The sequence below is a fragment of the Spinacia oleracea genome, chromosome 1 (assembly GCF_020520425.1).
Source record: "Spinacia oleracea cultivar Varoflay chromosome 1, BTI_SOV_V1, whole genome shotgun sequence".
In the NCBI taxonomy this organism is placed as follows: domain Eukaryota; kingdom Viridiplantae; phylum Streptophyta; class Magnoliopsida; order Caryophyllales; family Amaranthaceae; genus Spinacia; species Spinacia oleracea.
In genome coordinates, this window is record NC_079487.1 from 123,205,547 (window position 1) to 123,217,536 (window position 11,990).

Below are 11,990 nucleotides of genomic sequence, written 5' to 3' on the forward strand. Positions count from 1 at the left end.
GAACGTAACTAACACATTGTTAGTGAACCACGTTAAATCTCTGTATTCTTTACCTACTAAGTTTATAATTTTTTTTGCTTATGTTATAACATATACAAATGACTCAACCCGAACTAAGCCAGTCTCCAAAATTAACCCAAGCCGGATTTGACCCTATTTACAAAATAAATGACCCAAAATTATTTCAACCTAACCTAAATAAAAAAAATGGATTTGTTTCTATAGGCTAGAAGACGAACCAGACACGACATGTACTCGAATGAAAGTCTCTTTACTTGAATATGATCCCGTCGAACTCAAATGGACCAGGTATGAAAACAAAATGTCGCACAATGATATAAAATGTTAAGGGGGTATTTGGTTTGCACGTTTGTATGATGTTGGAATCAGGAATGATGTCAATATGGTATTAGTTTGGAACATAATTCTTATTGCCGTGTGTTTGGTTTAGTTTGGGGATGAGATTTTTCCTTTTATTTGATATCTCTAGTAAATGTATGAGCTAAACCCACATCCTTTAGAGTTCTAATTTCTAAACCTCGTACCTCGGGGGTTTGAGTTATGAGTTTAATTAAATTATCAATTAAACACATGGTATGAGTTTAGATCATCCCAAGCTCATATTTGAAATACTTCATACTTAAGATTTGCGAACCAAACACCCCCAAATATATGTCAGCTTATTTACCTTTTAATGCTGCATAAACAATCTTTAACAAAAAAAATTGACTTTCGTGGGATGTAGAATGATTAAGTTTGTTAACTCCTCTATTTCTTTTTATTTGTACCTTATTGATTTTTGGCATAATCATTTAATCAACTTTGACATAGGAATCATTTAATCTTAGTGCTCGTTTGGTTGGCGTAGAAATTAAATTCCTATAAGAAAGTTTATTTTCATTGAACGTTATTTCGTTTGTGAACTTTATAGGAAATGACATGCTCTTGTTTGGTTGGACAAATGAACTTACACTTCCTAGGAAAAGACATGGGAATTGTGATAGTTACCAAGGGGATAAGCCACTTCCCCATGTTCCATTGGAATTCCAAATTCGCGGGAAGTCTTATTTCACTCATTTCATCTATTTCATGTCAACCAAACAACATGGCAAACGTTCAATTCCTAGAAAGTCACACTTTCCCCTAATTACTTGTAACCAAACAACACCTATTATAAGGATTATGAAAAGACGACCCAAGAAATTGCTTATATCAAAATTAATTTTTCGTTGCGCCCGTTAAAAACTATTGCCTACACTACTGTCCATATGCATAAGATGGGTTAAAATAGAATTATTTTTTCAAATTCCGTATAAAACTATAAAGTATTAAAATCTTTTGTGCACATTGAAAACGTCAATTTCTATATTTAAATTATAATGTTACTTTTAAGTAATAAAATAATTTCAGGGGCTATTTTGGCCTAAAAGCCCTAATTTTTGTAAGTCCTAAAGAGCGGGGTTAGAAAATATACAACAATAGAAAAATGACTCAAGTTCTAGAGTATAATTAAGCTTTATTTTGTTCATCTTATTTCCATTTATTTTAGAAAAAATAAGTCCAAATAAGATAAGTTCAAGATAAAATAAGGGTTACCAAAGCACATTTTATAACTAAAATAAGTATTAATAAATTCAGTTAAATTCAGAAAAATAAGTGAAAATGAGGTGAATAGAACACAACTCCTTAATATCAACTTCGGTGTATAACCAGTATTGGGTGTCCATACAAGTATAGAGATACCCCAAAGTTCGTTTGGGAACAATTTAATTTTAAGCAGATAACAATGTTGTAAAGCTATTCACTCACAAGCTTAATGAGTCATATATTTGGTATAAACATCGAGCTGGATCAGTTTAAAGAACACCTAATACCACTAATGCTCTATAAGGCCAAGCTCAATATACTAAGGCCATCAAAACCCCTAGTTGATGAGCATAATGAAGCATTATCAAATAAACCACAAACCGAAATCAAATCCATCACACATAATCTTTTAACAACGAATTTCTGCCGTTATGAACAAGGGTGAAAGCATGATGAGACTCAAAGTACAAGTACAAGTACAAGCATCAACCTTTATATCCCCCTATACAATGCAGCTTTTGTTCATGATCGTCATTGTAAAGTTACATGATTAGGAGTCTTCAACAGACAATGGTAGATGTGATTCAACAAACCCACACAATCAAGACATACCCCAGTTGCAAGTGACATTTGTGTACAAGCTCACAAGTCAGTCATAAGATAGAACTTTGCCGCCATAGAACAGTGTAATTATGGTTCACTTCACATGAAATCCTCTTCCAGCTCTTGCAAGGATTTCTCAGCTGAAGCTATCTGTTTGTTAGATGTCATCTTGTCAGAAACCATCAAATTCTTGTAGCTTCGCATTTCTGACACCCTCTCTTTCTCAAGCCTATCCATTTCCTCGCGGCGTTTCTGCAAAACATTAACTGCGTCTTAGCTGAATTGAATGAAGAATCTATTACAACAGAATGCTTTTGCATACTTATAATTTACTCTGTAGTACCTTCTATAATCTAACATACTGCCCCATCCCTAAATTATAAGTAGGCCATGTTCTTTTTGTATTGTCTAAAAAAAAGGCCTAAATTAGGTAGAATTTCAAACAATACCTTTACATGATATATAGGTGTAAAAATTTAGTAGTATAAGGACAATTACAGCATTAAGTACAAATCAGAGAATGGGTAGCAAGTAGCAACTAGCAAGTAGGCTGTTATAGAAATTAAAAGTTGAATACTTATTGCTACTAAACTTTTGCCGGTTACAGAGACCAGATGTTGACCTTAACATTTTGTGTAAAATTGAGAGAAAGAAGGAGATGGTTGGTGGCAAATGCAATATCCAACTATGAATGTGGGAAGCAACTCATCTAATGGGAACCTTGTACATCTATTCCGTACCAAAGACAGAACCAGACTGTTAGGCTACAGGTAATATAGGGCATAACGGCCTAACACTGCTCCCATGAAAAGTTACTCAAGCACCACGATAAGTGGTTGCCCTATCAATATTGCGTCACACTTTACAAAAATATTATCGTGGGTGAAGCTATTCACCTAAGAATAACAGAAAATCACTTTGGTCAAAAATCACCAGGTCCAAACAAAAGACTTGTCTTTGATAAGGAGACCAATCAAGTTATGTTTCCTAACCTTAACATGTTTCTTTTCAAGTCCCTATTAGGAAACAACAGGCTTATGTAGTAGTATTTTGATAAATTGTGCCAGTGTAGTAGTTATAGCCTTACAGGGCCAAGTGATATTTCCATATGCATTACTGTGACCATACTAAAGCACTGATCTATTGCATCTTTCCTTTATCTCCAAAAGAACATTCATCCATCAGATACAAATCATGATCAAGGAAAAACTCGATAAAAAGCCACAAACTACATGCCAGTATACAAAATAACACGGCAATTTTCTCACGGAGGAATGGCTAGACTCACCTTTTCTCTCTGCTGAGCTTTTCTTTCTGCCTTTTCAGCAGCAGCATATGCTTCACGTTCAGCTGCATGAAGATAATTCGTATATTATTGCACTTCTACACACAAGAAAAACAGAGAAAAGAAGAACGAGAAAGAAATAGAGGTGAAGAGGAGAAAGGAGGCAATTTCACCAAAATGAGACCCTGCTAGTTTATAGGCAGTAGGAAAACCCGTTTACCTTTAAAATCTGGTGTCCTTTCCACCTTTGTTCGGTTCAGCCTATTAACAACCTCATTTATTCTCTTTTCTACTCGAACAGTGCGGACCTGGATTGATGGCGATAATTAGATCACCATTAATTTAAATATATCCGTACACCAATAACATGGAAAGGCAAGCTCGACAAAAGGAAATGCACTTCAGTGAGATAAACCATTCTATAACTAGATGAGAAGTTACCATTTTTGAGTTGTGAAAACCAACTTGCCCTACATCCATAGAAGCAGTTTTCTTCAGATTGGCCCAGGGAGTGTAAACAACATCAATGTTATTCACTTTGTTGCCTGTTGGGTTGCCATTACAGCCAATGTCAGCAAATAAACATCATATGTATGTCATTTCGCCCAGTAATACAAATTAACTCATCAAACAAGAATTAGAATGTCCGAATCAGTTGATGCCTGGAGCGTGAAATGCACAAAAAAAGCCAAAGTCCTCAGCTTTGACACAACTTACAGTAAAATGTACCATTAAGCTTCTAGGAATTTAAACCTCAATATAGTAGTCTAAAACTAAGATACAAGGCCAGTCAGACTAGTTAACTACTTTAACTGTTCACCTCGCTATGATTGGGGTTCAAGGCTGTCCTCGAGAAACAGGTTTGACACGACTGTAAAATGTACAGATAAACTTTTGAGAACCTAATTCTTGACATAATACTCCAAGATGTCAGTTTCAAAAATTAGATCAAACTGGCCAGTTAGACCTAGCAAACTTGGGAGTCCTAAAATCCTGAAGAAAAAAAAAGGTGGCCACCATGTAGCATGGAAATACAAAATGTCGGTTAGCTCACAAGTGAATGGATGCCACACTTGATATTCTTTTGCTTCTTCCATGAACACAAATTAGTGATTCTGAATTTGTGATACACTTGGGTGATAATACTACAAGAGTACAAGATCCAAGGAGGATAACTCATTGGGTGGAAAAAGAGGGGGCAAAACTGTCTCACCAATTTGAAGGGTGGTTTAGAATTACAGTTACTAGCTATCTCTCTCACATACACACAACTTCAGGTAAAATTATATTTTTCTGTACGACTTCTCCTTCAAAAAAGAAAATTAAACATATGCTAGAACTACTTGGGAAACATAACAAGGGAAGGGGGGGGAATTGATATTGTTAATATTGCTAATTTGCTAGAATCGGCAGACAATTAATCAGTGGGGAAGCTTCGGATTAGGATGTACTACAATATCTCGCTATTATGCCCTCTACTTGTTTGCTCAAAAATGGCTAGTTACTATTAGCCTATCCAAATAAACGTCCAGCATAGATAATGTCTATGCAGTTGCATGGAAGAGGTTCCTTACATCTCATATCCTGCATACCCCACCCCTTGGGGACCTTTCCCCAATAGAGAAGAAAGACTTCAAAGAGTTGTAGCAATGACGGTATGGTATGTTACAGTAATTCAGGTTAATAACAGTTTTTTTTGCTAAGGAGAGGCCTCTTGCCTTGTAAATTTCTCCAATATGATAAGTTGCGTTCACTATAATTTTTTACTGACAAACAAGCACCTTATAAAAGATTCTGGACTTGCCTTGGATTGAATTTGCTTTCACAAGCTGAGCACAGTCCTCCAACAGACCTTCAGATATGGCTTCCATTGTCTGACCTCTATGCAATCTCACATAGACATGGGCAGAAGACATTTTGTCCACATGGAACCTGGAAAATGCACAATCAGCAAGCAGCAATAGAGTGTATAGACGTAAACCTAGAAATTTTGGCTAAAATAATGCAAACTGTGGCTGATGTCACTCCGTCCAGGCAAACCAAACAGTAAAATGTATTAAATTTGTCATGGAGGATAATTGTTACCAAAATAATCTAAACTGGTGTTCCAAGTAAATATCATGCATATTCCTCCACATATCGAATTAAGTCCACTACACTAGTTTGAATTTTAATTTAAAAAAATAAATCATTTTGACACCTTATTCTTTTGTCCTATGTTTGCTGATTAACTTGGACCAAAGCGTCGATAATAGTTCCTTCCCTCTCGTCATCGCAATTGCTTATACTAACTAAGCCCCCCTGATGAAATTAAGCTAGTCCAGTAAATTAAATAAATGAATAATACTCCATGAATTTTGAGGCCGGTTTATTACTAAATCCAACTCTAGCATATAAGATCACCGATAGATTATCTCTGATCAAAGGAAACACATACTGAGGTCGGAACAATTGGGTCTTAACTCATTGCAGTCTTTCGTACAACAGCAATCACCATGTAAAGATAATTCAAATAGCTCACCTTACTGCTTTGCTTAATCTCTTCCACTCATTTCTCATCAAGATACAATGACAACACTAAAATAATTCTTCAACGAAACATGAATTTTCATTTGCATTAACATGTCACTTAGCGGGTTTCCACGAAAATCAATCCAACAAATTCCAATTGACATCAACAAGCAAAGCAAGAAAGCCTCCAAGAATTCCTCACTCCTAAATCAAAGAAACTCGAAACAAAACAAAAGATACAGGATTACAGGAACTTCGCAGAAAAACAACTCAATTGCCCATAAAACCCTAAAAGAAAACACACCCACAAGAAATTTTCACCACAAAACGGGGGAAAACCCTAGGTTGCAAGAAATGGGACAAACTAAGCATCAAATCAACAATAGAATTCAGAACTTCAGATCATAAAATCCAATTCCAATAAAACCCAGAAATCATACAACATAAAATTCATAACAAACATTAAAATGAATAAATAGATGAGATTAATGAGATACCAAATGTCTTCGGGAAAGCCGTATTTGATGAGTTCTTCATTCTCGAACTTATCAAGACCCATGAAAATAGTGTAATCCCCAGCTTCGGGTCGGGCCTTGAAGTAGAACACCATCTCCAATGGCTGTTGTCTCTCTCTCTCTCCTCTTCACGCGATTATCGCACAGAGATGAGAGAGAAGAGGAAGAAGGCTCAAATTCGAAATGGAAATTGGCTGGACCCTAGGAATCCGTTTGGCGTACGTTTTCTTTGTTCCCCCTGTTTTCTCCTTTTTATTCTGTTTGTTTTTGGAATGAGAATATAAAACTTTTCTCAAGAATACCGAAAATGAGACTAGTTTTTGGGTTTGAGATTTTGAGAATGTCTTTTTATTTTGAATGGTTATACTTTGTATAAAGTTGATGATTAGTCAATATTTGAATTGTACTACCTCTATCCCATAATTATCTTCCTGTTTGACCAAAAACACGAATTTTAAGAAAAGTGGAATATAGTACATAAAAAAGTGAAATAAAGTACAAATAATGATTGAGTTGTATGGAAAAGTGAAATAAAGTACATGTGAAAGAGAATATAGTACATGGGAAAGTGGGGACCTTAGTAGCCAAAATTAGAAACAGGAAGATAATTTTGGGACGCTCGTTTAGGAAAGCAGGAAGGTAATTTTGGGACGGAGGGAGTACATTTCTGTTCTTTAATTAATCTGTTTCTTAATTAATAAATGTAAAGATTTTTACTTTTTACACTATGTATAAACTGACCTTAGTCATGTTTATTACTACGGAGTACTTCGTATTATACGATATTTACACTAATATAAACCTGGTCCATGCTAACTTAGTGTGGACCAGGGCAACGGAGTAATTTTTATGGGTAACATATGTAACTGTCACGTGACAGTTATTTTGTAATTTTAAATAGTAACTATATGCGTATTACAGTAACTATGTGTTTTAAAGAGTTACTATGTGTTTTGAAGAGTTTTAATGCGATTTGTGTCTAGCCCACTTTATATACGTTTTAAACTTTTTTATTTTTCAAAATTTTAGATCTACATTCTGTTCATTCTCTTTCATTTTCTCTCTCTTCATTTTCTCTCTATGCTTTTCAAAATTTAGCCCAAATTTCTAGGTTTTGTTCGATTTTTTTCGTAATTATCTTATAATTCTTATGATTGGATCTATTTGATGAGGAAAAATTGGAGGAAGTAGTAGATCAAGAAGGAGATTCGTCGTTGCCGAAATCGAATCGAAGAATTTGCGCTCGCCTACAAATCTTCGTAAGAATTTTTAGAGATCACATCTCGGTTTGTTGCTTTTTAAATAATTTTAAGTCTACTTTTATTTAAAATTGAAAATATTTGTTGTTTTAAAGAAATTAATGTTTGTGTTTTACCGAAGTATCGTTTTCACTTCGCGAATTCGATCAGTGACTTCACGATTTTAAATAGTAACTATATGAGTAATACAGTAACTATATGGTTTAAAGAGGTACTATGTAATTTTAATGGTTATTATATGTGTACAATAGTTTCTATATTATTTTAATGGTTACTATATGTGTACAACAGTTACTATATGTGTACAATACTTATTATTTTGTTGAGTGATTCGAAATGTTTGTTGTTTTGTTGAAATTAGGGTTAGTGTTTCACATAGTTAGTATATATATATAATATAGTCACCTTTAATTTATGTTGCAATTAGTGTTTTTAATAGTCACTGGAATGTTCGATATGTTTATGTTAGTAGTAGTTTTTAGAGTAACTATACTTCTTTTAAAAGTTACTATAACTTTAAAATAGTAACTACGTGTTTAAAATAGTCACTATATTTTTTAGAAAGTTATTATAAGTTTAAAACAGTAACTATGTGTTTAAGATAGTTATTATGTTATGAACAGTTTATAGTGACTTTTTGATAAATAATAGTTACTATACGATTACATTATGTACTATGTTATTTAGAGTATGTATTTGTCCGCTTCTTAGATAGTGACTATATGATTATAATGGTTACTATATGTGTTCAATAGTTACTATATTTTAATAATAGTCACTATATGTTTTATATAGTTACTATATGGTTTATATAGTTACTATATATTTGATATTTGTATAAGAAAATAATACGAAGTATCAATCACATGTTATTCCAGGTCCTAAAGTTGCATTATCTAGTGACGAATCTCCAAAAATACTTTACAATATCATTTGTATAAGAAGAAATAATGCCTTAAATTTAGAAAAAAGAGACAAAGGCTGTGAACTTTAAGAATTGATGCAGCAAAGCACAAGAGGTAGAAATAGTGTTTGTTGTTTGGGTGAAATTAGGGTTAGTGTTTCATATAGTTAGTATATAAATGATATAGTTACCTTTAATTTATGTTGCGAAATAATGTTTTTAATAGTCATTGGAATATTCATTGTGTTTATGTTAGTAGTAGTTTTTAGAGTAACTATATTTTATAAAAAGTTACTATAACTTTAAAACAGTAACTATGTGTTTAAAATGGTTACTATATTTTTTAGAAAGTTATTATAAAATTAAAACAATAACTATGTGTTTAAGATAGTTACTATGTTAAGAACAGTTTATAGTGACTTTTTGATAAATAATAGTTACTATACGATTACATTATGTAATATGTTATTTCGAGTATAAGATAGTGACTATATGATTATAATGGTTACTATATTTGTACAATAGTTACTATATTATAATAATAGTCACTATGTGTTAAGCTAGTTGTTGTGTGATTATAATGGTTACTATATGTGTACAATAGTTACTATATTATTATATTAGTTACTATATGTTTGAAATAGGTACTATGTTTATTTTATCATGATGTGTTACCATATGTTTATTTTCTTCAATAGTTACTATATTATTTATATAGTTACTATATGTTTGAAATAGATATTATGTTTATTTTATCATGACTTGTTAACATATGTTTATTTTCTTTAATAGTTATTGTATGTTTTATATAGTTACTATATTTTTTTAAATAGGTACTATGTTAGTTTATTATGTTATGTGCATGTTTTTATGTTATTCTATATTTTTAATGATATAGTTACTGTATTATGGATAGAGTTACTATATTATTATCACATCAACTATGTCTGCAACTCTGTGACTAAATGACCATCAATAATATTTATAGGTATTATATCTTGTATTATAGTAACTATATGTTTGGTATAGTTTTTTTATGTATATTATAATGTTCTTTTCATGTTCTTTGTTGTCTTCTATGTTATTAGTAATAAGAGTTACTATGTTATGATCACAACAACTATATGATCATAACAATAACTATATCTACAACCTTACTCGTATATGACTATCATTAATATTAAGAGTTACTATATCATGTATAATAGTAACTATATATTTTTAATAGTTATTATCTTATCATTATGTTCTTTTTATGATCTTTCTTTGTACTCCATGTTATTATTAATAAAAGTGACTATATTATTTTGACAGTAACTATATGACTATAACAATAACAATAACTATATATGCAATTCTGCAAGTATTTTACCATCGTTAATTGTAAGAGTTACTATATGATGCATAATAGAAACTACACGTTTTACATAGTTACTATGTTATTTTTTCATATATAAATGTTAAATTATTAACTTAGTTTAAATATTATTGATTCAGAAATACAAAGATGATGCATCCAGAATTGAAATCGTGCAAAGAATAAATTATGCAAGGAAAACAAAAGCAGGAGGAGAAGAAGAAAATCCTGACAACAATGGAAACCAAGAACGTGGTAGAGGAAGGACATGATGTGTTGGTGGAAAAAAGAGACGTGGTCCACGTGGACGTGTCGATTAGTATTTTTTAGTTCAAAAAACATTTGAGTTTAACATGGTTTATTTAATAGATGCAAAGAATTAGAATGTCGTAGCTAAAACAACTAACCAAGTAGTTAATATTTTATTTATTATTGTTCCAGAGTTATAATTACTGTTACTTTTGATATAGTTACTCTTTTATATTTCAGTAATTATGTAATATATAATAGAAAAAATTATTATATGACCTCTAAACCATCTATATCATATTGTTTATTTTTATAATATAGTAATTGTTTTACAGCTAAAGTTATTTTTCTATATAATATAGTTAATCTTTGGATAGAATAATTGTTCTCATCGAAATTACTATATTATTATTATTATTTATTTCATAGTTACTATTCTGAAAATATAGTTACTTTACAGAACCTATAGTTTCTATAATTTACTCTTTTTGTCTGCAAGAATGAATATATAGTAGTAATTGTTTTACAGTTAAAATTACTTTTCTATATAATATAATTACTCTTTGGATAGAATAGTTATTCTTATCATTATTATGTTCATAGTTATTATTCTGGAGATATAGTTACTTTACAAAACCTACAGTTTCTATAATTTACTCACTGTTAAAATTACCTAATTACCCTGGTCCATGGTAATCTTATGGTGGACCGGGTCCATGCAAGTAGAATTGATTATACGAACATAAAATTCATTGTTTTGATTGTTGTTGAGTTAATCTCAAATGTTATAATATCATTTTTTATAATTTTACCAATATATAATTAGAGATATTAAGTCAACGTGTGCATAAATAATGCAAAAACTCAATGTGTTGTATTCACTCTGTCACTAAAATATTGTCTCACATTCTTTTTTTAATGTCTCCTTAAATCTGTTACTCCCTATTTCCTCCATTCCTTTTTGATCTTCTTGTTTCTATAAATGTCGTTCCTATTTGATCTTCCTGTTTCTATTTTTGGACATCACTTTTTACCATAAATTTCCCCACCATCCCTTATTTAATTCATTCACATTTTCCCATTCACCCACCCAACTCCACTTTTATGATTTTTTATTACTTTAATAAAAATATCTTCTCTCTCTTTCATTTCTTTATTACTTTTCTTCATTTATTTATTATTTTCTCTTACACTCAATCATTACTCTTACACCCAATTATTACAAGATTCCATTTTCTTATTTTCCACCTCAAACACCAAATAGGAAGATCATTTAGGAATGGAAGGAGTATAATTTAGATGGTAATTTTATTTTACCACTTATTTTCTCTCTATCTCTATTACCTTATGGGCTCGCTTTAACAACTCCTGTGCATATTTTACAACCAATTTTTAATAAAGTGGTTTTTGGCTGTTTTATACTATCTCATCAAACTTAACACGAAAGTTAGGCCTGTTCTGTTCACCTTATTTTCACTTATTTCAGGAAAAATAAGTTCAGATAAGTTCAGTTAAGTTCAGATAAGTTCAGATAAGATAAGTTCAGGAAAAATAAGGGTTGGCCAAGTACAATTTATAACTAAAATAAGTTTTGATAGGTTCTAATAAGTTCAGATAAGTTCAGTTAAGTTCAAATAAGTTCAGATAAGATAAGTTCAGGAAAAATAAGTGGAAATCAGGTGAATAGAACGCAGCCTTAACCGTGTTACATAATTCTATT

At 31.5% G+C, this 11,990-nt stretch overlaps 1 protein-coding gene across 1 annotated transcript; it reads right to left on the reverse strand.

Moving 5' to 3' along the window:
• Window positions 1-1,956: 1,956 nt before the first annotated feature.
• LOC110775099 (uncharacterized) lies at window positions 1,957-6,795 on the reverse strand. The gene is made up of 6 exons (XM_021979708.2): window positions 6,484-6,795; window positions 5,280-5,407; window positions 3,917-4,020; window positions 3,696-3,783; window positions 3,479-3,540; window positions 1,957-2,442 (listed from the first exon to the last, which is right to left on the reverse strand). The coding sequence occupies exons 1-6, from the start codon at window positions 6,594-6,596 to the stop codon at window positions 2,290-2,292; spliced, it is 648 nt and encodes a 215-aa protein (XP_021835400.1). The 5' UTR covers window positions 6,597-6,795; the 3' UTR covers window positions 1,957-2,289.
• Between the last annotated feature and the right edge of the window lie 5,195 nt (window positions 6,796-11,990).

Excerpts from the sequence above, each read along its gene's own strand:
- LOC110775099 (XM_021979708.2), bottom strand. The coding sequence starts at position 6,596 with ATGGTGTTCTACTTCAAGGCCCGACCCGAAGCTGGGGATTACACTATT. Across the intron at positions 3,784-3,916 it reads GTTTTCACAACTCAAAAATG|GTCCGCACTGTTCGAGTAGA; the intron begins GTAACTTCTCAT and ends CCATCAATCCAG. Across the intron at positions 2,443-3,478 it reads AAGCTCAGCAGAGAGAAAAG|AAACGCCGCGAGGAAATGGA; the intron begins GTGAGTCTAGCC and ends AATGTTTTGCAG.